The 27,553-nt window shown below is 45.5% G+C and overlaps 1 protein-coding gene across 1 annotated transcript in view; it reads right to left on the minus strand.

Moving 5' to 3' along the window:
* Positions 1–362: 362 nt before the first annotated feature.
* The window catches only part of LOC142560878 ((3R)-3-hydroxyacyl-CoA dehydrogenase-like), a 49,323-nt gene continuing 22,132 nt past the window's right edge, over positions 363–27,553 (minus strand). The window contains exons 2-3 of the mRNA XM_075673285.1: positions 12,061–12,254; positions 363–1,438 (exon numbers count right to left, since the gene is read on the minus strand). Of these exons, the coding sequence (XP_075529400.1) occupies positions 1,022–1,438; positions 12,061–12,254 (611 nt within the window). The 3' untranslated portion in view covers positions 363–1,021. The remainder of the gene's footprint in view (positions 1,439–12,060; positions 12,255–27,553) is intronic.

Consider the following 27,553-nt stretch of genomic DNA (forward strand, 5'->3'; position numbering starts at 1 on the left):
GAATTGAATTTTGTCATTTTACGTGGCGAAAGCACGATTTGATTATGAGGTGCGCCGTCGTGGTGACTCCGGAATAATTCTGACCACTAGAGGATCTTTAACGTGCGCACAATGCAAGGGAACGGGGAGTTTCTGCGTTTCGCCCCCACCGAAATACGACCGACGCGGCCGGAATATATCCCGAAATCTCGTAGCAGCACAATACCATAGCCGCTAGTCCACCGCCTCGGGTCAACAGAGTAAGGGAATGATCGGCCGGCACCCTTGCATTGATCTTCTAAGTTAGCGGCTGTTACGTATTCCACGGCTAGACGCCGAGGGCAGCAGGATGACCGGCCCAAGGAACACACCACCCACGCAGCGCCAGGAAGACAATGACGTTTATTCGTTCGACGACGCGCTTTTTGAGCGTTAAGCAGCCAATCAGGGAGTGGCAAAAGAAAGGAAGATATTGCGGCAAGCGGGGCAATCTTATCTGCAGACTACAACGTAGAATGCGACCAGCACCGCGAAGATTATACGGCGTTGCTTCATTGTGGGCTGAGCGCGATGAAGTAGGTGACAGCGAACATTTCATCTGGTCATGCAAGCGTACCTACCCTGCAAGGAGGAGACTTCTGGACAACATGGGAAGAGGAGGACTTCGTCACGAATGTTTAAAACACTTCGCACCCCCGTAAAAATAGCGAATAATTCGATAGCAAGAGCCGCGCATTCTTCTCGCATTTCTGCGAGAGACTGCGTTGATCGACTGATGGTGACATATTGGCAGGAAAGAGACATTCAGGCGGTGCGATTGCCGGCCAAGTCTGCCAGGCTAGCCCTGCCTGTAGCACAACCACCATAACATATTTATGAGCCAAGTAGTTTGTAATGTTCAGTTTCTGTCACATGGTGGAATAGGCCTGTGCCGAGTGCCCACTATTGTCTCAAATTTACTGTATACGAAGCGTGTCAACATGCGCACCCATGGGAGCTTGGCATGAGACAGGCTCCATGAACGCCGATGCAAACTCCATCTTCACATGTAGAATCCTCCAGTGACCTCGAGAGCAGCGCCAGTGATGAAGGAACTAGCAGCCGGCACGCACAGGTACTTGATGACCTCGGCGATCTCTCGCGGCTTGCCGCACCTCTTCAGCGGTATTGCCTCGCGACCCGAGGCCTTTATTTCTTCGGGTATGCCGGCGATCATCGGCGTTTCCGTCATGCCGGGGAGCACGACATTGCAGCGAACGCGGTGCGCCGCCAGTTCTTGCGCGGCGGACTTGGTGAGGGCCACGACGGCTGCCTTGGACGCACAGTAAGCCGCTCCGTCTGGCCAGCCACACTTGGCCATGATGCTGGCGACGTTCACAATAGCTGCTCCTCCATCGGGCAGCGCTTTGCCGGCATTGACCATATGCCGGGCGGCGGCCCTGGCCACAAGGAAGGTGCCCTGAGAAATGGAATAGTATATATTCAGAGTATAATTCTTAATTATGAGGCGACCTTACTGCCAGCAGTCACATCACAGGGCGTGCGACACGACTACGCACAGAGCGAGCTGATATTATCGCGCAAAAAGTGTAACCCAACTTGTCAGAATGCCGCTGTGAAAGCATTAGAATATATATGTACCGAATCTAACATGAGCAACTCGCGGGACAGGGCTCATGTTCAAGACCTTGGCAATTTCAGCTTGCCTGCATTTACCTATCGGGCAAATAGGAAGTAATTAAGGAACTGTTCATGAACGGAATAAAATTCCGCCTGAATACGTAAGCATGACCAGTGCGCTTCAAAAATGACCTCATGATCGAGGAAGTCCTGGAAGGGTTCAAAATTAACCTGGTACACTTGATTACGCATTACATGTGAAACGTGAGAAACAGCGTAACCACATTGCTGGCACCATTCAAGATGAACTTTGTGACAACACACACACTCGCACACAGGCGCCCCTAGCACTGCTACAGTGGTCACGCACGTCAGAACTTATGAGTAGTGTGCAAACAAGCAACGAGAAAACATGTGATTTGGATTTTCCGCGCACATATGATGCTTTCAGTGCAACACAAAAACTTACAAAACTAGAAAACTGCGTATATTTTGAATTATAAGAGAGAAAGAAATATCATCTTTTGTGTGCAAGTTAGTGAAGTTCATCTATGACGAAAATAAACCGGTCCGCGTGTGCGGACCAGGTGCACTGGCATACATACCACCAATTGATATCCCTTCTCAAGAATTTCACAATAACAATCGGCACGGTCAGATTTTCTCACCCACGTTAACGCAGTATTTTACGATATTCAACAGTCAGTACACCTAAGGAGATTACATACCTAGTCTTTTCCGAAGTGCGTTTCAAATTTCTTAAATTGGGAAAGATGAAATGCTTAAATGATTTCATCTGGATTGCTTACACCACAGAGACGTGCATTTGAATATGACTCGGTGTAGTAATCAAACGGGTAACTATGCAAATTAGTCTAATTATCTTTCTAACCAATATAGACGTGCGGCTTGTCTTAATGGAAAACATGAAGTTCACCATCCGAGGAGCTCCTAACCACTTCCAGAATTACTAAACTTTACGCTTCTAATTTTTACAGTGAATATCGGTCAATTTCGCGTTGAAAAACGAAGCTGCACAGCGTAAGAGCGCAGCTATCACGACCTTAGGACATTAGTAGATGGCCATGAGTGACGTCACTCATGGGCAAGCATGAAGGAAATCGTCGAGAATAAAAAAAATAAGAAAAAGAACTCACCGAGCGAGATCGCTGCTTGATTCAGACTCTCGCTTGATGCTCGCCTACTGGTGAAGCGTCAGCGGTTACGTCATTCATGGGCATCAACTAAAGGCGGGGCAGTTGTGCCAAAGCCGATCCTTGGTTCTGCACTTTGGCTGTTCAGTTAAAATTGAACACCTGAAGAGAACAAGCTTTCTGTGGCAAATTGACTGCAATTCATTTCCCTGCAAAAATTAGCATCGTCAAGTTTTGCAATTCTAGAAGCGGTTATGAGCTCCTCTAATGGTATGCTTCGAGTCTTCTATTGGAATGAACTGCAAGGCCTTTTGGTAAAACGTTTCATTAATTTATTATGCATGATTACTTGAGTAATCCCTACATACAGTTACTTTTAAATATATACCTCTGTGTTACAATCAATCAAGTAGAAGTCCTTTATTATTCAGTATTCCCTATTATAAAACAATTTGGAACACCATTTCATGACAACTTGGTATAACTTCCATTTGGCGATGCAAAAGCACCAACCTCTACAATCTCTCTTGTCAGCTCAGTGTCCGGTCCAACATGAAAAACTGGTGTCAGAGAATTTATTACATTAGCGTCAAGTCCACGGCATATAATTTCAATGGCTACTCAGACACTGTGATATCATGGAATGAAAGTGCCGATAATTTGCCCGTGAGGCAGATGCAGAAAAGGAAGAGCCTTGATTCCGTTTTCGAGAACAGATACAGTGCTGCATCTACGCAGTCTTGCCTATATCGCTACGTTAAAGAAGTGGAATACACTGTAGTACAGTAAAACTGGACCCACACGCCGAGCCACACCCCTGTTTGGTCCTCGGCCCTCGCATCACGTGACTACAGGGTGCCGGTTTGATGTCTACGGCGGGCAACGGACCGCACGTGCCAGAAATGCCCACTGCGTTATTTCTTGCCTGAAGGCCACATAAGTTGATACTAGTGTGTAAGTCCTAACTGCCAACACCCTTTGTTGTCTCTCTCTTTCAATTCGGCAAGCGGGAGCTCGATTCAAAGCAACCGCTAGAAGGTGGCGAACGTTTGTCAGGTATGCATATACATTCACGACGGTGGGACGTGGCCAGTACGATGCCTTGAATAGCTTTGCTAGTCTCTTGCTCGCAGTTCTTCGTTCATGCATTCTGAGGTGGCTCTGAGAACGTGAATGTGCCCGATTTTTTACGACTCGCAAAAACTTTTAAAATCGTCTGTGGCAAATAGCACAATCGTAGTCCTCCAGCTGGATTAATTAGAGAGACCGACAGTGCTCACACGAGAAATTGAAATGCATATTTGATTATTTAAAGAAACGTAATTCGATAAGTTTTAGCATAATTACTTTACAACACGTAGTGCAATTTACGAATTTCAGCCAGTCACATAGCATGGCACATACACTTGGAACAAATTCTGAAGATGACAGCAGCTTTGAAATATGCGCCTTCCAGTTTGCGGTAGAAATGCACTGTTCCACTTAGTTTTCGAACAAATCCCCTTTTTATGCATTGAAGCACAATAGTAACTGGGACGCCAAAGTGTATTGTCAAACAAATGTGGGAATGAGGGAAAGAAACCTACAAAAGCTGTGAAGATGAAACGATACGTAGCACAATTAAACTTTTTTTAAATTACGTATTCCACATTGGCTTTGCACGTGCGGTCATCCGCGTGTGGCGATAAAATATAGACACACACGCACATTGCGAGAAAGCATGTAGACAGACAACTGAGAGCATGACGAAGCAACAGCCTAATGAACTGCAGACGTGGACAGGCGACGAAACTAATTAGAGAATTAGCCTAAAGATATCTTTAGGGCAGACAAGGTGATCGGAGTGAGTTTTAAAGGGATAAAATTATGAGGGTTGCCTCAGCGCATACGTGGACAACGCGGAGGCAGCATTGCAGGAGAGGCACTCTAAACAGTGTCAACTAGAAAAGCATTTTTTACAGTATGGTACCGCGACGCTGAGTTTTCAACCCGAAATATACGACAGCAGCCGCGAAGAATGCATTAATTTGATAAAGCAAGAGTCATTGAAAAGGGCTAAAAAGGCAATTTTCATCTGCTGCTCCGTCCGACGATACTTTAAAGCGCTGTACGTACTGAAACTCACGCATCGGACAAACACCTCCTCGAACAGGTGTTCGTCGGGCTTTTATATAATTGGTCGATTCGTAGAGCCGCGTCTACAAAGTAGATGGTCCGCTCGGTCCTCTGCTATTTTTGGCCGCCGTGGGGACGGACCAGGCGGACCACGCATGGCCCTCACATCATCATCATCATCATCATATGTACTTTATTTCTCGTCCGAGCGAGGTGAGACTGGGACTAAAGGCACGCAGGCCTGACAGAGGTCCCAGACTCCACGGTTACAACAGCGGATAAAATCAGTACAAATGAATACACATATAACGTACATATATATTTCACACAAGAGATCATAAATTCATGAACAAAAATGATTACAATATTTGTTCGTTAGAACCAGTAAGCCTCATAAAGATTAGCACAGTATGCGCTCTTTGTTAGATCATACATGTCTACACACAGAGGCAATAAAATGAAGAATGTTAATAATTACTGAAAACAATGTCATCGGCGAGTAATAATGCATTAAGCTGTTTTTTATAGGTACTTTCTGAAGCACTGAAGTTTAACAATTCTCCTACCTTGTTTACTATTTCTGTCGACTGATATATGAAAGTTTGTTTACCATAATTTGTTCTTGTTTTCGGTAAGTGTCTGGTATTCCGGCTCAGTGCATAACGCGGTATGTTATCGTTGTCCATTTTGGTGAATAATTTTTCCTTGTGTATGGTCATCAGAAGTTTCTTATAATATATTCTGTCTGCACGAAGAAGGGAGTAGCGTTGAAATAATGGAGCTGTTTCAAGGTCTACAAAACGGCCATGGTAACTGCAGTATATACGAAGGATTCGTTTCTGTAAGAGAATTAATTTGTTGTAGCTTGTTTTTGAAGTAGTACCCCAAACCAGGACCCCGTAGCAAAGTTTAGAGTAAATGAGAGTATTGTATAACTGTTGTTTGAGCCAAAGCGGAATCAGCTGGGTTTTCCTGTTAATGATACCGACAGATTTAGAAAGGTCATTGCATAACATCCTTATATGCGAACTCCAAGATAAACGTTCGTCAAACCAAACGCCTAAGAATTTTTGTTCTTGGACATGATTAATTGCTATATCATTATAATTAATGTTAATGTCATTAGGTATGGTCTTGTTACGAGCCCTGAATAAAATATATGTTGTTTTTACAGTATTTAATTCAAGACTATTTGCACTCAACCACACTGATAAGCGATTTAGATGCGCATTATCACTGACAGAAAGTTCAGAAGTGTTACTGGAAGTAAAAAACACGTTGGTATCATTGGCATACATTGCCAGGTCAGGGGAGTCGGGTATTCGTACAATATCATTTACATAAATTAAGAACAATAGTGGGCCAAGTTTTGAGCCCTGAGGTACACCCTGTTTTATAGGCAAATGTCAGAGGTACTAGAAGTTATCTGAACAAATTGGCTTCGATTCGTTAGGTAACTTCTTATTAAATCATTATCGACGCCGCGTATTCCGTAGATTTCTAGTTTATGGAATAATATTTTATGATCGATCGAGTCGAAAGCCTTCCGTAAATCTAGAAAAAGGCCAAGTGTAACCTTCTGTTTTTCGATGTTCTCAATTATTTTATCCTTGATATCTAGAAGAGCTTGCTCTGCTGACTTATTCTTTTGGAAACCATATTGGTACTTTGAGATTACACTGTGTTTAGTCAACAAAGACCCCAGCCTGTCAACTACGACGCTTTCCAAAAACTTTGAAAATATATTTAAGATCGAAATTGGTCTGTAATTTGAGACTTGATCTTTCACACCACCTTTATGTATTGGTGTTATGCGAGCGGTTTTTAGAGCATCTGGAAAGATCCCTGAATATATTGACAAATTAGCAATATAAGCTAGAACAACACTTATTTCGCTTGAGACATATTTTATCGGCTTCGGTTGAATTCCGTCGCGTCCGGCCCAGGCTGTGCTCTTCATTTTGTGTATCAGATATTGCATCTCAACGCTATCTGTGGGTTGTAGAAAAATGGAGCTCGTCACCAGTGGGATGTCGATTGCATGAACCATTCTTCTTTCGCCTCCCCTCGACGTACATGTACCAGCCTGAACGAAATGTTCGTTCATGCTCGTCATTTGACTTTTGTGCAGTAATGGTGTCTGGGACGCGATACTCGGCTTTCTACTTGTTATATTATTCACTGCGTTCCATATCAGCTTCGGTTCGTTACGTATGCTAGAAAACAGTTGTAGATAGTAATCTTGTTTAGCTTCCTTCAGTTTGCTTTGTAGATGATTTCTGAACTTTTTGAATGTCGCCAACTGTTCTTGGTCACGTGTTTTTATGAAAAGGTGGTACATCGCATTTTTTTTCTTTATCTCATTATACAAATGACGGTTTATCCAAGGTTTTCGTACTTTCTTATTTCTGGTACGTTCATATCGTATCGGGAAAGCGGATTCATAAGAAGTTTGTATGCTGGAAAGAAAAATGTTGAAAGCTGCGTTAACATCACTTTCATTGTAGACCGCCTGCCAGTCTATAGCTACAATTAATTCCCGAAAGTGTTGTAACAAAAAATTATTTATTATTCGACGATGACAAGGTGTCCGGGTAGCGCGAGTGTTATTGGAATTGATGAAAGAAAATAGGGGTAAATGGTCACTTATATCACTTGTAAGAACACCGCCAAGTACTTCATCTTCATTTAAGTTTGTAACACAGATGTCAATCAACGTGGCACTATTCTCTGTAACTCTGGTTGGTAACTTAATGTGGTTTGTGCAGGCGTGGCAAGCTAGAATTGATTTCAGATGCCAAGCCCACGTGTCATGTGAGCTCATGTCTATGTTTATATCTCCCATGATTATCACAGGTTCATTGCTAGAACAGGCGTACAATAGCAAAGCGTCTAAAAAATTGCAAAATATTTCTTTCTCGCCAGAAGGAGGTCTATATATTACCGATGTCATGGTCTTTCCTATATATATAGTAAGGCATTCAACGCGTTCATTAATTACAGAGAATTCGTCCACTATGGTAAAATGTAATCTCTCTTTTATGTACACAGCTACACCACCTCCCCTTTGATTGATTCTAGTTATGTGCTGCGAGCGATATTCATCAAGAATAGGTATGTGGTCGTTTTGTGATAACCATGTTTCGGTGAAACATATATCACCAAATTTATTTTCTATTGTGGACATCATATTCTCAATTTCGTCTACTTTGTTCCTTATACTTCTGGCATTTATATGCATAGTCGAAAAACTTTTTAAACCTGTGGTTTCTCTGTTGAGACGAAGGATATCATAATAATTGTCGTCGACTATTTCAAATCCCATGTTAAAATAATTTTAGATGTAGCGTATGTGTTCCTGGTAGCCTATTCGCTCTCTAAGCCATTTTTTCTAGGTCACTTAGGGAAGTTATGCGGATCACCCTTGAAGTTTCAGTTTTCCGTCACTCATGTCATCAATCGGCCCGTTCAGTGGTTAGTCATGGGAATCCAGCTTGACCGGTGACTGACTACATATTATAAATTCCTATGTGAAATTACAACTGTTCTCCGGTTTCATTCCACGTGATGAAACCTCACTGTGTTGTCTCTTAGTGGGCGTGTCTTTTCTGAATGCCTATTCATCCCTAATTGGAATGACAGACAGCACCAATTGTAACACATGTTCCCATAAAAAAAAACCTTAAAGCATATCCTGAGAGCATCATCCGTAAATCAGAGGCTTGCCCTTGGTACAGCTTCAGGACACTTAGACGACAGGCCGTTTCACAGAAACGAATATCCTGAGGCTGTGGCATCGTGCGTCTGCGATGTGGGAAGCCACAAAATCGGTGCTGCGTTTCAGAAGATACACCAGCCTATTGACTACTTCTGACGAAATTAATGACCTAACGATTCACTGTGTGCGTATGAGTGCATGCTGTGATCTTCTCTCCTCCTCGTATTTTGATTCCCTTTTCCTCCTTCTCCAGTGTAGGGTAGACAACCGGGTTCAACCTGAATAACCTTTAGCATACCAGGTTACTCCCGCTATTTGCAAGTCTTTCCTTTATCTCTCGGTCAAATTCAGTGCTTTGAGCATTTCATGCCCATTACTCTAGGCAGTGCACGCATGTTCCAGGCCAAATAAAACTAAGCAAAGATTTTGCAACAACTTTATTTGCACTCTGCTTCACTTTACCTCTTCGTGAGTGTTTCTGAAGTTGACTGCAAAAGCTTATATGAAACAGCAGATTTAAGAAATCTAGTGCAATCTCTATGCCGATCATCTCTTATACAACACCTACTGAGCTGTACGAGGCTCGCTCAGATAGAGAGACGAAAAAAAATGATGAAGGACAAAGGCAGTGAGCTCAAGACGTCCACAAAAATTAATTTCCTACCCTGCACTATATTATGTGTGTGTGCGTGTAATATACAGAGTGTCCCAACTATCATGCACCAAGATTTAAAAATGTGCACATGCCACGCAGGTATACAGAATAAAGTTAATGCGTTTTGCCGTCGTTTGGAGATACTCAGATCACTTTTTTGCATTCCGCCTAAAACGAAATTTGTCTTAATTTGTTTATCAACTCAAAATTATAATTACATGAAAAGGATCATTGAGAATAATGTAGACCAACACGAAAAACTCCGGATAGAGCTTTCTGTCACTGAATACGCGCTGCATAGAAGTGTTTTTACGAGCGTGAAAGAAGCCTGCGATTATATGCAAACTGCATCGAGCGGCCAGTCACTCGGCAATTTCGCGTGTATTCATGGGCTTCTTTGACGCTTGGAAAAACACTTTTAAGTAGCGCATATTGAGCAACAGAAGGCTGTACCGGGAGTTTTTCTTTCTGCCTTATAACTTTCTCATTGACACTTTTCATCGAATTTTAATATTTGAGAAGTTCTATAATATAATTAAGACTAATTATGTAATTAGGGGGGTGAAAACATAATTTGAGCATCTCCATGCGACGGCAAACTACATTAGCATGGTTCTGCCCAGCTACGTGGCATTTGCATACTTTTCAATCTTGGTGCGTGATAGTTGGCACACCCTGTATATATATGAAGCAGGTTTCAGCGCAAAAACTCGCCCTCGTTGCCTAGTGGCTGTGATGTTGGGCTGCGAAGCACGAGGTTGCGGGATCGAATCCCGGCCGTGGCGGCCGAATTTCGATGGCAGGGAAATGCGAAAACACCCGCGTACTTAGGTTTAGGTGCACGTAAAGAACCCCACGTAGTCCAAATTTCCGGACTCCCCACTACGGCCTGCCTCATTATCAGATTTGCAATTTGGCATGTAAAACTCCATAGTTTAATTATATTTCTTGCAGCGCAAAAAATATCTATCCTAGAGGTATGGCAACCTGAGTGACTGCTGCATCAAAGACAGTGGAGCTATACTTCTCACAATGTTCGTCAGTTCTAAGCGCCCGTACGTTGGCGGTTCTCAGTGATGATCCATCACCGACGCTTGTTACGCCTTCACACAGACGTCCAGGTCTTACCCGACCGCTTCGAGGCGTCCACGCCATCTGCTTTCACCGCCGCAGTGGTACTAACTTCTAGCTGGCCTCCAACGTGGAGACGGTGCTGTGTGAAGCAGAAATTGAGGATTGCTGGCCAAAAACAAAAGAACGTACAAGAACGCTCTATAGTCCAGTGAGCTATACGCTTCACAGCCAATAAGTTTTATTTTATTATCATTGATAATTACATTATTCAAAGCAAACTCCGGGCACCGACATACATTGCGTTGCATTTACATTGCATTTGCCTTTACGCTTACAAGACCAAGCCGTCTCACGACAGCGTTCACCACTGCACAAGTAAACTTTCGAAATAAGAAAAATTAGAAACACGCTGCGGAACAGCTCCCCTGTAAAAATAAATTTTAGGTATGGAGGTCACGAAACTGCGCAAGGGACATGAGGGACGCAGTAATAGAGGACTCCGCGTTATTTTGACCACCTGCGGCTATTTCACTTTCACCAAAACTTGGAACACAAGAATTTCTGCATTTCGCATAATTTCTACACAAGACTGCAGCCGACGAGGGCCCGGAATCGCTAGCGTGCGCCTCGTGCTCAACAGATGAACACTGTAGCCACTGAGCCCCCCCCCCCCTCGCGAATTTTAGCGAAGACCTTCTCTGAGTGTTAAGGAACATTCGGTGCGAGAGGAAATTATAATATATCATGATGTGTCAGTGGCGGATGCCACAGTTCGCGCGATAGCCGACAGTAGTGTTACTAGACGCAGTGTTTTATTAAGGATTTTCTCACTTAAAGGTCTGTCATAAAGCAGAGTAATTGCAGATTTCAAAGCAGCTAGAGCACAAACCACAAGATTTTGTTAGAAAATGTGTGCATAGCCCCAGTTTTGATGAATTCTGACTCAAAATTTGCTATGAATTGGAATGCCACTTTAGTTAATATTGTGTTCTTCGTTTTCGCAGCATGCGAAGACATATTGACTTCAACAGCGATAAATTTAGCTGCATATTTTGAGTGCGTATTTCTTTAAATCTGCGCAAGGCACATAGGGTCCAGCAAATGTCTGCGTTTTCAACCGTTGACTTCAACTCTGAAACTACATCCCAGTAAGTTCGTTATTTTAGAAGTTTCTTCGTGAAATTTTGGTAATTATCAATCCTATTCACGATTGACCAGCAAACGCTGGTGTCAGCGGCTGCTACGATGCATCGTGAACTAAAAGATCCTTTTATCTCGAATCCCTTATTTTAACAAACAGATACAATCTCTTTTGAAATATGCAGTGAATACGATTGAAAATATAAAGCTCCTCGCAACCTGAACATTGGAATAATTAACGTGAAAATGGGAGTAAGAGAGGGTCGAGGCATAGGGGAAAGGCCGGGAGATCAATCAGAACCGAATATTCTGGTTGTTATCTTCTGCTTGGTTACTTAATTATTATGCAACGCCAATACTGAGTTCTTTAGACAGTCTAATCAGATTGGGCGCATTGTGTGTAAGTTATGTAGAGAAAGGCTGTCGCAAAATCAGTCACCAAATCGAACAGCTTTTTAGCAAACAGACGAGAAGGTTCAATTTATTTCACCGGTCATTACTTTTTGATAATATTTTTATATCATTACTGCAATGTAATGAAAGTCAATGCAGTGTCAAAGCAGTAAAGGAACGAGTTTACGCCTGGTTCGGCCATCCAATCTCACCCTCAGGTTGACCCTGATAACTTCATCAAACAGTTCATCACTGCACTCGACGAAAGGAGCCGCTGCGAAGATGCCGGCACAGTTGACGACGATGCTGAGCGGCTGTGAAAATGTGGTCTCGACGTTGTGGAAGAGCTGATCCACGGAAGCGGAGTCAGCCACGTCCACGTACATAGCACAGTGTTTCGCATCCCCTGCATAGTACGGCGCGAAAATAAGATTTCAAGCAGGACGGTTCTTTCGCAAAGCTTAAAGAATATGGTGTATGCCACCATAAGTTTAGCGTATTTGGGGAATTGTGTACCTATTTTTGTATTCTGTTAACATGTACTGCTTCAGGCTGCATTTTTCACAACCCCTCTCTTAAATAGCAGCGTACGCATCAGCCGTTCGTATTTGTTACCACTGTGTTTACTGTGATCTAGTTAGTTTATCGCCGTGTCAGTCGACTAAATAAATAACTTACTCCAGTACGCTGAAAGAAGACAGAGGTTGTCTCTGTCAGGGGCTCTCACGAAGACAAGTGCTACTGTTAGAAAGCTTGCTTCAGTGATATTGCTTATTCAAACGCGTTTAATTATGGCAGCACACGACACATTTGTGTAAAATACCGCAAACCACACGGTTTAAAAAAAACGTTACTGCAGCCACAAATAAAGCTACGGTACTTAACAGCGTGCGTTATCAAACCCCCCTTTCATATTCATACAAATCTGTCACACCTGCAGTAGACCAACGGAACTCCTCGATTGGGACGCCACCGCAGACCGCGTGCGGGAATTGTTTAAGAACACTGCATCGAATAGCTGTTTACATATACTTTCTAGTTCCATCTGGCTAGGCACTTAACGTCGTCTTCAACGCCTCTGTCACTTACTTATCACATTTATTATAGGGTAACAGCTTCCAGCCTGACAAAGGGGATGAAGCCACGCGCTGTTCTAGCCGCCTTACACGCAAACCACTGTGGCTTGAAGATCGCCGCATTCTTAATTGTTGGAAATCCTTTTTCTTTTTCGTGAGGGGTCTGTAGGGGAGCGCGTTAGGGGGCTGAAGACGGTCTACTGCAAATTAGTATCTGAGAGAAACAGAAAATGTTCCCTGGTCCTTTAATGGCAAATGCGAGATAATTGCGTTAGCAATACGTCGCACCTAGGAATTCATTATTTAAGCCATGTTCACCACAGTGGAAAGTGTGGTTTATTTATTTATTTTTATTTCAAAATACTGCAGGCCCGCAGTTATGGCCCATGCAGGAGGGGCTATACAAGGCATGTAAATACACTGTGACATAAAAAAGAAAAAGAAAAAGAAAGAACGGCAGTTTAACAGATTGCCGCTAATAGACAAGCAGAATAATATATATACACATGTACATATTCATACATATATATACGCATACGCACATATACAGCACTCATTCACTCAAACAAATGCTCTTCCAGAGATTTAACAAAATTCGGGGACTGGAAGATGGCCCCTGGAAGACAGTTCCAGTCGGAAACGGTCCTAGGGAAAAAACTGTGTTTGAATGTTTCAGTTCTTGTAAAAATTGGTTCCAGTAAATGACTTCCTGTGTGGTGTGTTCGTCTAGACGATAACTGTTTAAATTCTGTGGGATGCGAAATGTTTAGTTTATGTGCTAAAAGGTTATGCAGGAACAACAAACGGGACATTTTCCTACGTACTTGAAGTAGTTGGATGTTATTTGTTTTCATTAGTGTCGTAGGTGAATCAAGCCTTCTGTATTTGTTATAAATAAACCTAATCGCTTTCCTTTGCACCATCTCAAGCTGGTAAATGTCCTTCTTTATGAACGGGTCCCATAAGACCGACGCGTACTCTAATTTTGATCTGATGAATGTTATGTATGCAAGACGTTTAAGCTTACTTGGAGCGCCTCTAAGCTTCCGCATCAGAAAGCACAGCTTGGAGAATGATGAGGAACAAATGTCTGCAATGTGCGCAGACCAGGTTAAATCGTTTGTTATTGTAACCCCTAAGTATTTATGATGTGTGACCTCCATAATAGAATGATTTAGAAGGCTGTAAGAGAAAGGAGAAACCTGTTTTTTGCGCGAAATTCGCAAGAGGGCAGTTTTATCTAGGTGAAGTTGCATATTCCATTTAAGGCGCCATTGATGAACAGCTAATAGTGAGTTTTGTAAGAGGTAATGATCATTACGCTCGTTTATGCTCTTGAAGAGAATGCAGTCATCTGCAAAAAGCTTGACAGAGACATTTTCGGAAATAGCAGCCGGCAAATCATTAATATAAATTAAGAAGAGCAGCGGGCCTAAAACGCTTCCTTGGGGTATACCTGACGTAACTGGAAGCACTTCAGATTTACTACCATTAACCTCTACGTACTGTGTCCTGTGTTTTAAATAAGCATTAATCCAATTAACAAGGTAAGTAGGACGCCAATACTTTCCAGTTTGTAAATAAGTTTACTGTGGGGAACTGTGTCAAATGCCTTGCGGAAATCTAAAATAAGTACACCAATCTGCCCTGATTTATCAAGCACAACAGAAAAATCATGAATTGTTGTAACTAACTGTGTCACAGTGGACATTTCTTTCCGAAAGCCATGTTGTGCAGGTGATAAAATGTTATTTTCAGCAAGATAGGAGTTAAGATAAACCGATATTATGTGTTCAAGCAGCTTACAACAAGAGGAAGTGATTGAGATTGGTCGATAATTAGAAATGGTTAGCTTGTCCCCTTTTTTTAGAATTGGCACAACGCGGGCCATCCTGCAGTCCTCCAGCACATCTCCCGAAAGTAACGAGACTTGAAAGATCCTCGTTAAGAAAACAGATACCTGAGCTGCAAAACGCTTCAGAAAGGCATTTGGAAGCCCATCGGGACCCGCGGATTTTTTATCTGCAAGTTTACGCAGCATAGACACAACACCGTTCACAGAGATAGTTGGTACGTCACCAGGATCTTCAATTGGAATTCTAGCTGTGGTTGCCCGTTCCATAAGGAACACGCTTTGAAAATACGAGTTAAAACCTTGCGCTATGATCGTGGAGTCGGTTACAACGCTGTTATTAACTCGAATTTTGGTCAAGTGGTCAGTCCTGCGACCTAGAAAATTCCAAAATTTTTCGGGACCACTTCTGATAAATTCGGGGAGCGTCGTGTCGAAATAACGGGACTTTGCTAATTTTAACTTATAGGCAAGTTCCTCTTTTAGAACCTGGAACTGTTGCGGACAACGTATTTTTTTTCTTCCTACAGCGTCTATATTTTGTCCATATTTCCATATTTTATTAACAGGATCTATCCGGAGAGGGAAATTCAAACCAACTGTAATAAGTGCAATGGCATCATTACTCTTGACCACATGCTTTGGCAGTGCCCCGCGGTCTTCACAGACCGTGACAAGGAACAAGAATGGTGGCGGCAAATGCTACACAGTGAATCACTCTCTGACCAATTACGGGCAGTCCAGAAGGCCCGCGATGTGGCTGAAGGGCTCGGCCTGACAGTCCCAACGTGGGAGCGGCCCGCGTCAACGTATGGTTGACCTTCAGGACCCAATAAAATTCTCCATACCATACCATACAGCGCCTTACTTTACGTTTCATTTGAATAATTTCACGACTTATCCAAGGATTGCGGCGATTAATACAAACCTTTCTAAGGGGAACAAAATGTTCAATAGTATACTGTACTGTATACTGAAAGTGTAACCGCCGTGGTTGCTCAGTGGCTATGGTGTTGGGCTGCTGAGCATGAGGTCGCGGGATCGAATCCCGGCCACGGCGGCCGCATTTCGATGGGGGAGAAATGCGAAAACACCCGTGTGCGTAGATTTAGGTGCACGTAAAAGAACCCCAGGTGGTCAAAATTTCCGGAGTCCTCCACTACGGCGTGCCTCATAATCATAAAGTGGTTTTGGCACGTAAAACCCCAAATATTATTATTCTTAAAGTGCTGCCATAAACTATGAAAGTCATTGCTGCAAGGGTTATCTAACTGTGATTGTAAAGAGTCGATGATTGCGTTATCGTCAGCGCGTGCGTAGTCCTTGATCATTTTAACTGGTCGCATACCGGCAACAACTGACGAAACACAACAGAAGAACAACAGACGATGGTCCGAGATTCCAGCTTCAACACTAAGCACTCCATCAAAAAAGGTTTGACTAACAAAGAAAAGGTCTAAGACAGATGTCTCTCTGGTGTATGCATGAACGGTTTGCTTAAGGTTTAAAGAAAACATCAGATCAGAATAATATCACATGAGGCAGAAAGGCCATAATACGGTTTATCCCAATCAATAGCAGGGAAATTAAAATCACCGGTAATAATTAAGTTCCGGTTTTGGTAAGGCACTAAGCGGTCGAATAATCTATACATGAAGGAATCCACTGCATCAGGTGCACGATACACAGCACAAAGAAAAAAAGTGAGACCATGCGCAGTAACGTGCAACAACAAATTTTCATGCTGATCAATTTGTTCCAGCAGCGTTACGCTTACTGCACGTTTTGCAATCACAGCAACGCCTCCGCCACGTGAGCCGCGATCACGTCTGTATATGACGTAGTCCGGTGGCACAATTTCTTCATCAAGAATACCGCTATGTAACCATGTCTCGGAAATCACCATTAGGTGAGGATCGTAAGAAATGAGCAGAACTTCAAGCCTATCTATTTTGTTTACAATGCTTCTAGCATTCAGGGATCTCAAACGTAACTGGCACGTATCTGGCGATGGGGTCGTCTTGACGTCACGACAACTACCGGCATTAATATTAATCAAAGGCGGTTTATGCTTCGCTTGATTCGAAGAACCATGGGCGTAAAAGAAGGACAGTGATTCTGAACCTGTGGCTTGTCAAGTACTAGAAACATTGGCGCGTTTCCTTCGCGGACGACCTGCATTTTCCCCCAGTTGTGAGGCTTTCGTTACACCGCTCTCATAGCTGTGATCAATACCGCGTGAAGCGGCTTCAGGTACTTTAAACCTTTGATTTTTCCTTTCGTCCCACGCGTAGACCTCTTTGTTAATGACTAATTTATCATACTTACGGTACACTTTATCCTTTAGGAGCTCACTCAACTCTCGTCCTGCCTCTTTGAGGAACGAAAGACAACTGACAGAGGTCCGGAGCAAACAACCGTCAATTGCAATATATATTTACGCTTTTTTTACTCTCCCATCCCCTCTCTACCTCTTCCACTTGACCGGCTTCCCGCAGTCCACACATATACACTTATTGCCACTTTGTCAATCCTAAGGCTAACGCATTATTTAGCAGTGCAAGCGATCAGACGCCATTCAGACGGTTTATCTCCTTTAGTAGGTGGAGCCAATTATGAAAATTTCGAAGCAGCTTCAACTAGCAGCGTCACCAGCCAAGCTTTCTGCACACGATTTCATAAGGGGCCACTCCTAAGCAATTGATTTGTTTGCTTCCACAGGACCTGCGTGACACAAGAGTGGTTAGCAGGGGACTTCCATGGCCTTGTTGCCCTCAATGCATCGTCCTAGTTCCGAATGTGAAAGAGAGGAATAAAGATAAGCTTATAGCGCAATGCCGATAGGTCCCCTTGACGTCCGTTCCACTACCCAGCCATTCTGTCCTGGAGGAAGAGTTAGAGGCGGAAGAGTAGAGCATGATATGTGTGAAAATGACGACAGAAAGAAGAGGCAAAACACGTAACACGCAAGTCAATTCAAAGCCTACAGTTCAGACCCGACGTTTTTAATATGTCAAGTAAGACCGTGGCCTGACAACTAGATTTATATTCCCGCCAAGGGCCCAATATAACGTCATTTGATAAAAGTGGGCTGTCGAGGCGTACAAGATGATCAGTCAACTTATGTGGCTCTTCCACATACTGAGAGCAGTCGCATGAATCATTTCTTATAGACTCATGCACATGGCCCAGCTTACAGTCTGGAGATTCGGTGCGTCGCATTAAGTACAGGTAACCAAGCGTAAAGGTCAGCCCTAGCCTAAGCCTGTGCACAAGACTGGTACAGTCACGCAAAATTTTTGGTGGTAGCCTTAATGGTATGTTAATTTTAATCTCTGGAGGCATCTGTGGCAATTTTCTGGATGGTCACAGAGCCCTTTTGTCACTTTTCGTACAAGATTTCAGAAAGGCAGTTGGCATCCGCTCTTGAATATGAATCGGAAGCAGTGGCTCTGAGTCCTCAAGAGCCTCCTTAGCCTCACCACCGGCCATTTCACTGCCATGTAGTACACCGCTGTGACCGGGAAACCATTGAAATATAATTTGGTGGTCGTTCTTTCCCTCTAAAGAGTTCAGCTTGGCAGTGGGACGAGTCGACACTCTGCAGGAGCTTTCTTTCATTACAACTCTAAGTAGCTTCAAAGCCGATGTGTCAGTAAATATTGTCAATACTAGAGGAGTTTGCCGCGAAATATAGCGAACTTGCTTTATGATTGCCACTAGCTCCTTAGATGGCGGTGTTGTCTTGCTGAGCAGAAAGAAACCGTCGAATGACACGGCGTTCAGGCACGACGAAAGCCACAGCTGATGCGGACGACGATACGGATCTGTCTGTACACACATCCACCGAGAAGCGAGACTTTTTTGCGATATATTAAAGTTAAACTTGCGATGCTGCTATGTATATGGTGCGTCACTGAGAGGAAAACTAACAAAACGCCGCGCAAGGCATAAATTTTACAACAAGCTGTATACTCTTTACGGAAACGCTGCTATACATCAACATGCACATTCCGATCCGCGCATGTTGTTGTTATTAGCACCGAGAACGAACTATAGGGGCGCTGCGAGCGCCGCTCGCGTGATGTCAGGGCAAGGACTCGCGCCTGTCGTCTGCTACAGTTCGAGCGGCGTCCGGGCGCTTTCGGCGGTGTTTTCGTTTGCGCGCCCTCGTTCTCTTTGCTTGTAAACTTATGGCGGTCGTCTCAAATATATTTTTACGACGTCTTCATTTGCGAAAATTTATTCAAAGAGCTTATTTCTTAGACGACAATGCAGTTCTCGAAGGCAACGCTACAGTGCCAGCCGAAGGAGCGCAGACCAGCCCATAGCGGGTTTTTCAATCGACAACCGCAAAAATATAGAAAATAAGAACTCACGTATGATACGATACCTGCCGCGGTGCAACAAGTATGTCACAGACGCTGGCTATATATGAATTCTGCAAAAGTTACAATCCGCTAAAGCTGGTTTGCTCACGACGAGTAGTTCATGGTGTAATATCGAATTTTTGCGTTTCTTCACAGAAACGCTCGGCGGTAACACGAGGACTTAACTAATACTGCAGTTAGGTTCTACAAGTACAACTTGCTTCTTTGACTGCTTCTTAAAATTAGGCAGTTCTTCACGTGCTTATTTTAAGCGGCGGCAATTTGAAGTAAAGCTAATGAAGGCTTACGTCTATTTACAGAATACAAAATGAAATGTAGCAATATATATTCCCTTTTCTGTGCTACAGGTTCAACTCACTTGAGAAATTTACTGGTGTTTGTTGCTTGAGGAATATACATGGCGAATTTGTTTGGCGAACTGACACAGGCTACTCGGCCTAAATTTTTTACTGAAATATGCCTGTTGGACCGCATGCTGCAGCCAGAAAGAAGTCGAAGCGTCAATCATTAGTAGTATGGGACATATTGAAGATATAATTCCCCTGTGGAGGGTCAAAAATCAAGTGAATATATTTGTAAGTCTTGTGGTGTTTTCATTATGAATGTTTGCGATTGGATTGGAGCAAACTTTATTTTGCCTGCAGTTGGGCGAGGCTCTCTTTTATGTACCGACGCAGCGAATAGTTCTCCGTTTGCACAATTAAACAACGCTGGATCGAGACATGGTGAGACAGAAAGTGCTTGAATTTTGCTTTTCTGGGGAATCTAAGCTGCGCTGTAGTAGCTCGAGAATACTTTAGCCATTCCAATTGGAGCTGTAAAACAATGCTTTATGGTTTCAATTCGAAATTGTAGTGAACTGATGGGTTTCACGAACAAAGCGTGCCTCGCCATACCGGCAGTCGGTTGCTACCGTTGCGTGATGGGTGTGCCATATTGTCGATAAAGGCTACTGAGGGCCACTATGAAACATTTCATCGCTTGCAGTTGAGTGGCTCTCGATCTTAACAAAGAAACTTTTCTCTCAGGTGATTGCTACTATGGCATTTGTGAATTAACTATATAAATACTCTACATGACGCGCCGTCGTGTTAGCAGCCATGAGCGATTCGTTTTTTGGAGGCCTGTTTCTGAGAGGGGTGAAACTAGCAGCAAACATTTTCATAAAAAATGGGCGCCTAACTCTTTCTTTTACGTATTAATAAATGGCCATATTTGGCTAGAACAACTCACCAGAGTAATAAGAATCATGATGACAGCTTCGCTGGGCAATGTCTTTCAAACACGGATAACGTGCTGACGCCAATTACCAAGATTTTCTTTCGTGTAAAATGCAATGTCTCTCATAGCCAAATTCTAAGGGAATGTTAAGTGTTTAGCCAAGCATCGTACACAACTTCGCGTATTGAATTTCCAGACATTCTTTTTACGCAAAATTTATGGACAGACACGGCGCATATATGCATTGCAAAACCAGTAGCCCCGTTCAACGCTACATAGCTTGCGATATCCAAGCCCCAAATTTTATTGACTCACGTGCTTTAAGAGAAGGAACTGCGGTTCAGGCATGGCAGCAGAAAGAAGCCGACATACCCTTCAATAAGTGCGGCTCGAGCCACCCATACCCCAAGCATACACGAAGCGAACGAGTGCGCGCGGCCGCCGAGCAGGACGGAGCGAGCGGCGTCCTGGCCGTGACGTCACACGCGAGAGGGCGCCACTCCTAATTCTCGCCGCTAATAGAAGCTGAATTCAGTAATAATTGAGGCTGCGCAGACTTTTTTTCAACAGTTCTAGAAAACAGTGGTATAACTGTATTGAAACGAATGTTTTGATTATTGTCGGAAATATTCTTGTTGTTTGGGAAGTGATTATGTCTTCAAAGACCTCCCGCAGCAGGTACATATACATCCAAAGTAGTCGAGTAATGCCTTTGTCTAAGCTCATGATTCTGACTTTAGTCTAAGTCGGAAGCTGCGAGCTTGAGTAACAAATCCCGATTCAACGAGTCTACATGAGTCTCAGCCAATTATTCCGCAAGTCACTTTCAGTTTGAACCCAGCATTTCATGATTCTGACAGAGTCCGTGATTCTCAGTGAACCTTCTCGTATCTGATATCAGTGATCCTAAGTGGGGTGACTTTGGGCGCAGTTTGATTTTCGTGAGTATGACAACTAACGAGAGTGACTGTGTCTAATCCTTGGTGAGTCTTAGTCCGAATGAGTGCAGCTGAGACCAATATTACTGAGTTGATAATTTATTTTGCAATTCTCCCCACCCCTCACAAGAAGAACTCTAATCTTATTTTCTATAATGCGATCCTCAGCTCCATTGTCTCTTAGCTTCATATTGTTGCTAAAATAGAGCTCGTTGGTATCCCCGATTTATCTCGCTGCACAATATATGCATGAAGATTTTTCGAATAAAATGGAGTTATAATCAAATTCTTACATTATCGTGTAATAAAATCACTGCCGCCTTACACAAACGTGCTGGATCAGCGCCTAGTTCCTATAAGTCAAGAAACGTGGCTCTCTCTCTCTCTCATGAGTCCACTGAAATATTGCGAAGCGTCCAATTCAACAGGCCGAATTTGTAGCAGACTAAATGGCCAGCCCAGAGACTACGAACAGCTAATTACACGGGTCATGTTCCACGGGCCACTTATGCAGTTCCTCTTCGAATAAAACCTGCACGCACTTATTGAAGTATGAAAGGTCGCAGCTTCGCCCTAAAAATGAAGCCTTGTTCGTCACATTAAAGTAACACACAACCATATAAGTTGCAGTAAACATTTCTTTACTAATTAAGTTAACAAGTATGGTGTTACGTGCGAAAAGTAAAACAAGAAAACTCAGTCCCCTCCCACTCTGTAAAGAAGGACGACCAGTGAAGCTGTGCATTTGGGGCACTTAATCGCGAACTGCACCTCCGCCAGGGTTCGTCCGGCATTACACTGTATTCGTGATCGGCATGCGTATATGGAGAGCGCTTCAAGGCAGCCCCACATTCAGCGTTTTGGCGGTGTTTTCTGGCGTTCCGTCACCCGGCGTCGTTTAGCGCCGACGCCGAGGGTGGCGGGCTCGAGACACCAGATCGCGCCGCCGTTGCCGAAGAGGCTCGATGAACGTCGACCAATCAGCGCTGGTTAGCGTGCCGCTCGTGTGGCTGGACGTGTAGGAAACTCTATGGCTGGACGCTCTCTCTGGCGGCATTTATGCGACGACGCCGAGAGACGCAACGCCAGAAAACGCCGGTAAAGGGGCTGAATGTGGGGTGGCCTTCACGCCTGCTTCACCTCCGCCGCGGGTCGGCCCCGCATTGTTATATCTTTGGGATTGGCCCCCGTATGGGGAGTGCTTAACGCCAGCTTCACCTACGCCGCGGGTCGGCCCGGCATTGCACTATCTTCGAGATTGGACCGCGTTTTGTGTGCACACATGGAAACGATCCTGGGGGAGCGAGCCCGAAACAGCTTCGCCGTAAAAAACTCTCACCCGATGATCGCGACCTCGATGATGATGATATTGCTACGGAACAGTATTGGGGAGGACGAATAGGTGAGCAGCGGGAAGACGACGAGGACGATTGAAGGCCAGCGCGGGCTGTTGCCACTTGGCCAAGTGAGGCGTATTCCCTTGTAAATATACTTGTATATAGCTTTTCGTCTGCGTCTTCCTACGTACATATCTGGCGGAGGTGGACGTTCCCTGTACCTCGTCATGGAGCTTCGCAGTGGACGGTACATCGAGCCTTCCTTCATGGCTCCCGTCGATGACAACTCGACTCAGCCGCCTCCGACACCAGCTGCCACTTCGACGACCTAGATCACTCTCCCTGCTCCCCGTGATCCTGGCGTATTCTCGGGCAAAGATGGGGAAGACGTCGATGACTGGATCAGCCTGTACGAACACGTCAGCCGCAATAACCGGTGGGATCCTACTGTCATGCTCGCCAACATAGTCTTTTACCTGGGTGGCACACCTCGAGTTTGGTCTCGGACGTACGAAGATGAGCTCATCAGTTGGAATTCGCTTAAGCAAAAGCTCCGAGACTTGTTCGGCAACCCATACGGTCACCAACTTGCCGCGCAGAAGGCGTTATCCAGCCGTGTGCAGACGTCAACGTAGCACTACGTCACGTGCATTCAGGACGTCATGGCTCTGTGCCGCAAAGTTGACGCACATATGACGGAGTACGACAAGGCTTCCCACGTACTCAAAGGCATTGCCGATGACGCCTTCAACGTGCTCGCTTTCAACAACGTGGCGACGGTGGATACAGTCATAAAAGAGTGCCGCCGCCTGCAACTCGCTAAAAGCTGACGTATCCACCAGCAGTTTTCCCAACACCCCAGCAACATTTTTCTGTGCCGACGCTCCTCGTCCCAACAACAGTGGCGTTAACAGTATCGTCCGGCGAGAGATCGAGGCCGCCTATCCGGCTGCCTTCGACTCCAGCTCCTCGAACACACCTGCAGTCACGGTTTCCTTGATCCAGGCCGTTGTTTGCCAGGAATGCGCAAACATGGGTATTCACAACACCTGCTCAGCCCATCGCCCTCATACCCACCCGGCTTCTTTGACTCCGCCCCGTCCCACATCTTATTACCCACCACGTTTCCACGACCCACCTGAATGGTGCACTGCTGACGACAAGCCCTGACGACTGCCGTCGAAGCGAGCCCATTTCTCGGCACTGTCGCAGTCGCTGGAGTTCCTTGACCCGGTCCACGGGGGCAGTGGTCCATCAAAACGAACACGTTCAGGGCTTCACTTTCCGTGCGAAGTCGCCATAGCACTCGTCACTGCAGATCCTGACTCCAGAGCCATTATCACAGACTCCCGGGGTGCCTGCCGAAACTTCGAAAAAAGGCGCATAGCCAGCCGCGCCGCAAAAATCGTACGCGAATGCGACTACCGGGACCGTCCCGGGACATGTATCGTCATCTGGACTCCAGCACATACGGGTTTAGAAGGAAATGAGGCCGCTGATGCCTCAGCCCACGCGCTCAACCACCGAGCATCGCTTCAACACCCGCCGTCTGAGGATCTAGAACCAAATCCGTCCAATAATTTCAGCGAAATCACTCAGCTCTACCAATCCGCTCACGGTCGCTTTAACCCCCCCCCCCCCCCCCCACTAACGGTTTGACCAAGGCAGAGGAGCGCTGGCTCCTCCGTCTCTATACTAACACGCTACTGTGCCCGGCAGTACTACAGTACATTAACACTGCTTTCTTTGCGGAGTGCCCACTGTGTGGTTACGCGTTCTCGGACGTTTTCCACATGGTGTGGGCTTGCCCCTCTAACCCGGCTTACCCTTCCCTCCCGCCCACTCGAGAGAGCTGGGTGGCTGCCCTGCTCGGCTGCTCTACCTTAGAGAGCCAAAGAGCTCTCGCGGCTAGGGCCCGAGCCGCCGCGTAGGCCACAGGTGTCTTGGACTATGACCATTCCTGGATTTTGTAAGGTGCCGGCCCTTAAGGTCGTCATCAACTCTCTCTGTAAATAAGTGAAATAAATTTTTACCACCACCACCACCTACTCTCGCCCCTCAGATAGCCCTTCTCGTCCCTATGCCGCACGGTCCGATAATGCCGCCACGGATTCTCCTGCGCCGAACCGCCCCTATTCTCGTTCGCCTTCGCCCCGACGACAATCTCGCTCGCCCCAGCCCTGTCGCTCCTTTTCGCCGACTCCCTTTGGACGCCGCTTCCAGCCGGAAAACTAGACGATGCAGCGCCTCGAGGTGACGCAGCATTGCTCCCTACGCCGCCAAATCCTCTACTCACGTTGCCCACTCATCCGAACCTTCTTGTCGTGCAAGTCGATGGTGTTTCTGTATCTGCTCTTATAGACACTGGGCGCATTTGTCGGTATTGAGCGCGGACCTACGTAACCGCCGGAAGAATATTATGAGGCCCGCCATGACGCCTCTTGTCCGTGTCACCGATGGCGGAGCAGCCCCCGTAATTGGTATGTGGGCAGCGCGCGTCTTTTTCGCCCATCGCTCCGCTATCGTGCTATTCACAGCCTTCGCCCACTGTCCTCACGACATCATCCTCGGCTTAGACTTCCTCTCCGCGCATTCTGCTCTAATCGATTGTTCCGCCAGTACTCTCCGCCTTTACCTACCTGTTCTGGATCCCGCTCAACCATACCCCAGGCGCCTCAATTCCGTCGATTTCATTGCTTGCCACCATCGGCACTGACTTACGTTTACGTAGTGTCATCACCACCAGCGCCCGATGGTCACTACATCGCGGCTCCTATGCAAGACGTCCTACTTCCACACGGGATCACACTACCTCATACAGTTTTATCTATTACAGAGAATTGCGTGTGCCTGCCAGTGGTCAATTTTGGCTTGACGACACAAGTGCTACCACACGGGATGTCTCTGGCCCAGATTTGCTCATTCGAGGATCACTCAGTAGCATCTATTGCAGTAGACTACAATTCAGCCGATCTTCCTCTACTGCGATGGTGGACATCGCAGTCGGCAACTTGTACCATCGCCGACTTACAGAAAATGATAGCGCCCGAAATACCGTCCGAGCACACTCGTGAGTTCTACCCCGTTCTGTTTTCCTATCACGATATTTTTGCCTTTAACGATCGTCATTTGGCCCAAGCTACAGCTGTTAAACATCGCATTATTACCGGCGATGCCCCTCCTATTATTCGCCGCTCGTATGGCGTGTTACTGGCTGAGCGTCAAGTTATTCACGCAGAAGTTCGCAACATGCTTGCCAAGAACATTACTGAACCGTCATGTAGTTCATGGGCGTCACCTGTTGCACTGGTAAAAAGAAGGATAGCTCATGGCGCCTTTGCGTAGATTATCGGCACCTTAACACGGTTAACAGACTGTGCTCTTTGAGATGCATGACGCACCCACTGCAGGACATCTTGGGGTAACCCGCACGTACGACCTCGTCCGCCGCCGCTTCTATTGGCCTGGTCTCGCTCGCTCCGTCCGAAGCTATGGTGCTGCCTGTGATCCCTGCCAGTGTCGGAAAACACCTCAGGTGCTACCTGCCGGTCATCTTTCATTTTCATTTTATTTGTGCCCATTTAGAAGCAAATGGATTCCTCTCCAGCCGATCACCCTCTCTGTGGAACCGTTCTTTCGTGTTGAATTAGACCTCCTCTGTCTCTTTCCCACGTCATCCTCTGGGAACAAATGGGTAGCCGTCGCGACTGATTACGGCACCCGATACGCTATCACGCGGGCTCTCCTTACCAATTGGGCCACTGACGTCGCGTACTCTCTCTTGCGTGACATTATCTTACTTCATGGCGCCCCGCGAGAGCTGCTTACTGACCTTGGTCGTAACTTCGTCTCGAAATTTATCGCCGAAATTGTACGTTCCTGCTCCGATCAACACAAGCTGAATACTTCATACCATCCTCAAACCAATGGCCTGACAAAGCGGATAAACCGCACTCTTAACGATGTGCTGTCCAAGTACGTTTCCAAGGACCACCACGACTTGGACATTGCCCTTCCTTAGGTCACATTTGCCTATATTTCTTCCCGGCGCGACACCGCCAGATTTTATCCATTTTATCTCCTTTACGGTCACGAACCGACCTTGCTCCTTGACACGGCACTTCCTCCTGCTGCAATCTGAACAAGCGAGTATGAGCGCAATGCCATCGCCGTTGCCGACCATGCACGCCAGCTTGTCCGTGCTCGACTGACGGCCGCGGAAACCCCTCAGCAGCGTCAGTAAAACGCCCGCCACCGTGACGTACCGTTTTCACCTGGTGCGCTCGTGCTCCTGTGGTCATCCTTTCGTCACTTCGGACTTTCAGAAAAGCTCCTTTCGCGATACACAGGGCCCTACCGCGTGCTGCGCCAGGTGACACCGGTGACGTACGAAATTGCTCCTGTGAGTTCAACCTCGTCCTCTACTCTGGCATCTAGTGCTGTCGTTCACGTCAGTAGGCTCAAGGCCTACTCCACTGCTTCCGAGTCCGGCCTTCAGTCACTCCAGGACGGCGCTTTTGGCACCGTGCGTAGTGCTACGGAACAGTAATGGACAGGACAAAGAAGCGAGCAGTGTGCAGACGACGACGACGATTGGAGGCTAGCGCGGGTTGATGCCTCTTGGTTTAGTGTGGCATATTCCCTTGTAAATGTACTTGTATATAGCTTTTCGTTGGCGTCTTCCTACGTAACAATATTAATTATTTATTGGCATCTCCTTTAAAACGGGTCCTTGCGAAATAGTCACCTAGCCTGCTTGAGGCAATCAGGAATTCCAGACATGCTTATCAATCTAGCATTCTCTTTACATCCTAATATTTTCTCTCTTCCTTGAAAGATTTATATCTGCCTTGTACAGTTACCTATTCGAGTAACGGATCCGGTCCTATC

The sequence above is a fragment of the Dermacentor variabilis genome, chromosome 10 (assembly GCF_050947875.1).
Source record: "Dermacentor variabilis isolate Ectoservices chromosome 10, ASM5094787v1, whole genome shotgun sequence".
Classification (NCBI taxonomy): domain Eukaryota; kingdom Metazoa; phylum Arthropoda; class Arachnida; order Ixodida; family Ixodidae; genus Dermacentor; species Dermacentor variabilis.